The sequence below is a fragment of the Schistosoma mansoni genome, chromosome 6 (genome assembly GCF_000237925.1).
Source record: "Schistosoma mansoni strain Puerto Rico chromosome 6, complete genome".
Lineage (NCBI taxonomy): Eukaryota > Metazoa > Platyhelminthes > Trematoda > Strigeidida > Schistosomatidae > Schistosoma > Schistosoma mansoni.
The window spans coordinates 7,830,686-7,833,021 of record NC_031500.1 but is presented as its reverse complement, the minus strand read 5'-3'; the positions used below and the strand labels follow the sequence as shown (position 1 = coordinate 7,833,021).

Below are 2,336 nucleotides of genomic sequence, written 5' to 3'. Positions count from 1 at the left end.
GGTTAGGCCAGTTAGTCTGTCGCGTCAAGGTTTTAATCTAGATTAGACAAGTTGTTTTCTGCATAGAAGTGGGTAGACGAATCAATGACGTAACATAGGTAGATACCACATTAGTCCCTTTCGGTGGTGCAGGGTGTTAGATCACAAATGAGGCTTCTATATTCCTGCTGAGACTTCGTCGATGACCTACTTATAAGGAAGGGCTCGAACACTTAAGTCTTTATTTATGAACGTGACGTTGCAGACTAGAACTGAATTTGTCTGCTGAAAAGTACTTAGTATTCAAAATTCTGAAATTGCCGCTCAAAGCATTGCTAGAAGAACAAAGAATTATGCGTTACCTCAAATTCGAATAAGTCTAAAAGTGTGCGACCAAAGAGACTTACCACAAAGTAACCCTATACATAGGCAAAACAATGCCATGTAACCGAAATAGAAAGTAGTTTGAAATAGGCCAAACATTCTGAAATTGGAACAAAGAATATTAATAGTGAGGTTTTTACATTACAGTCATTATTACTACAAACCCTACTACCTACTTTAAATTATAACATAAAATGCTTGGTTAAACAGAGATTTGAAGAATGTTTTACGTAGCAAGACGAGACACAAAAAGATGGATTTCATTTAGTTGGAAAGCACATTTTACTGTTTATGAAGTATAAAGTAGGAAACTACATCTAGGCCATCACTGACTTCCATTTTAAGTCATTTCATAAATGTCTTCAGTTAATGAGTTGCATGACAATTTAGAACCCAGTAACGCGATAAATGAATATAAACAAATTCCATACGAGTATCCTTCATTTCTCAACACTAAGTCACAAATTGACCACTCTTCCGCCTCTACCTAGTCCCACTTTCGCTAAATGGTGAGCCATTTAGACCCAACTGGGGAAACATGCATGTAAGTTACACAACCCAGTGGGATAGAATGGAACTACCCTATTTTAAAAGTGTAAACATAATCATGGACATCAGGATCCTTTAGAAAGTGTCACCACTGAACATTGGCAATTTATTGAAGATATCGATGAAACGTTATATGCTGAAACCCTGACATCAAGAGTAACGTAAGTATGGAGTCGGCATAAACCGCTTAAGCTTAAGCTGTATTTGGATTGATATCATCTGTAACATCATCAGAAAGCGCCCACACAACTGCAAAGACATTCGAACTACTTAGCTATCGCCAGTGGCTATTCAAAGGGTATGGTATGGACAAAGTTTCCTGTCGATTCCCTAGAACCACATTCCACTATGATGGTGAAAAAAGTACAAGCTATTTTACTACCACCTAATTTCCAGTGTTTTTTCCTAAAAATTATTATGCTGATATGATAGCACATTCCATAAAGCAGAAATTAATCAACAGTATGCATAAGTTCATGCAGTTCTCTCATTCTCGAGAGTATAGAATAGTTTTTACCAGCTTCCGAATATATCTCAAAACAGAAAAAAGAAAAACCTGAAAGCAGAGCTTTTAAGCAGAAAACAGCCATCTAAAGTTGAAATACAAGAAAACATATGTTGACAGATACTCACTTGGTTTTGAAAAAGTAGTAGTAAATAGAATATAAATATGCATAAAACGTGATCGATGCACCAGAAAGAAAACTTGTCCATTGCCTAATAAAGCAGGATATTAACAGTAATAACAATAATAATAAAGGCCATAGAATAATAATACATAAGAAAAGGGATACAAGAATATTCGTCAATATATGACAGTGCGATTATTACTATTTTAATGCAAATAAACTTGATGTTTAAGTGTACGTAGTTCTAGTTGAACTCAGTTTTTCCAATTCATTAAAAATAGTTTGCTAAGAAAATTTAGAAACCAGTTTTGCAATGAACAGCATAGTTTGTTAGTGTTAGAAAGTATGCAGTTTCAAATCACTTTAGCGATAGAATCTAGGATGTTATAAAGACTTGACGGTGCAACGATGTGTGGCAGTTTTGTTGTTAGATCTCTTGACCTTTCACCGTCGTGTTACAGGTCTGAATCTCGCCTCAACAACCTTTTTCTGACCAACAAAACAGTACCATTGGTACTTACACAGAAAATGCTATAAAGCCGAAACTTAGGTAAATGAGTTTCAGTATATGTCTTAAACTAAAATGAAACAGTTAAGTATTGTTATCTCCTGGTCACTCAATAAATCATGTTAAATTATGGAAAAGTAAATTTTAAAATAAACTAAGCTACCAAAAATACTGATGAAGATGGATATATGTATGTGGATTAATCCCTATGAGAATGTTTAGATGGGAATTATGAATCTGTTAAAAAAATGTATGAAAGGATTGCATGGGCTTTTACGTTAGGTCGT

At 34.8% G+C, this 2,336-nt stretch overlaps 1 protein-coding gene across 1 annotated transcript in view; it reads right to left on the bottom strand.

Annotated features, from left to right (window-relative positions):
- Positions 1–398: 398 nt before the first annotated feature.
- Positions 399–2,336, bottom strand: part of Smp_165020 (putative transmembrane 9 superfamily protein member) — a gene marked incomplete at its 3' end in the record, with an annotated part of 93,234 nt that continues 91,296 nt past the window's right edge. The window contains exons 18-19 of the mRNA XM_018798146.1: positions 1,546–1,629; positions 399–463 (exon numbers count right to left, since the gene is read on the bottom strand). Of these exons, the coding sequence (XP_018653117.1) occupies positions 399–463; positions 1,546–1,629 (149 nt within the window). The remainder of the gene's footprint in view (positions 464–1,545; positions 1,630–2,336) is intronic.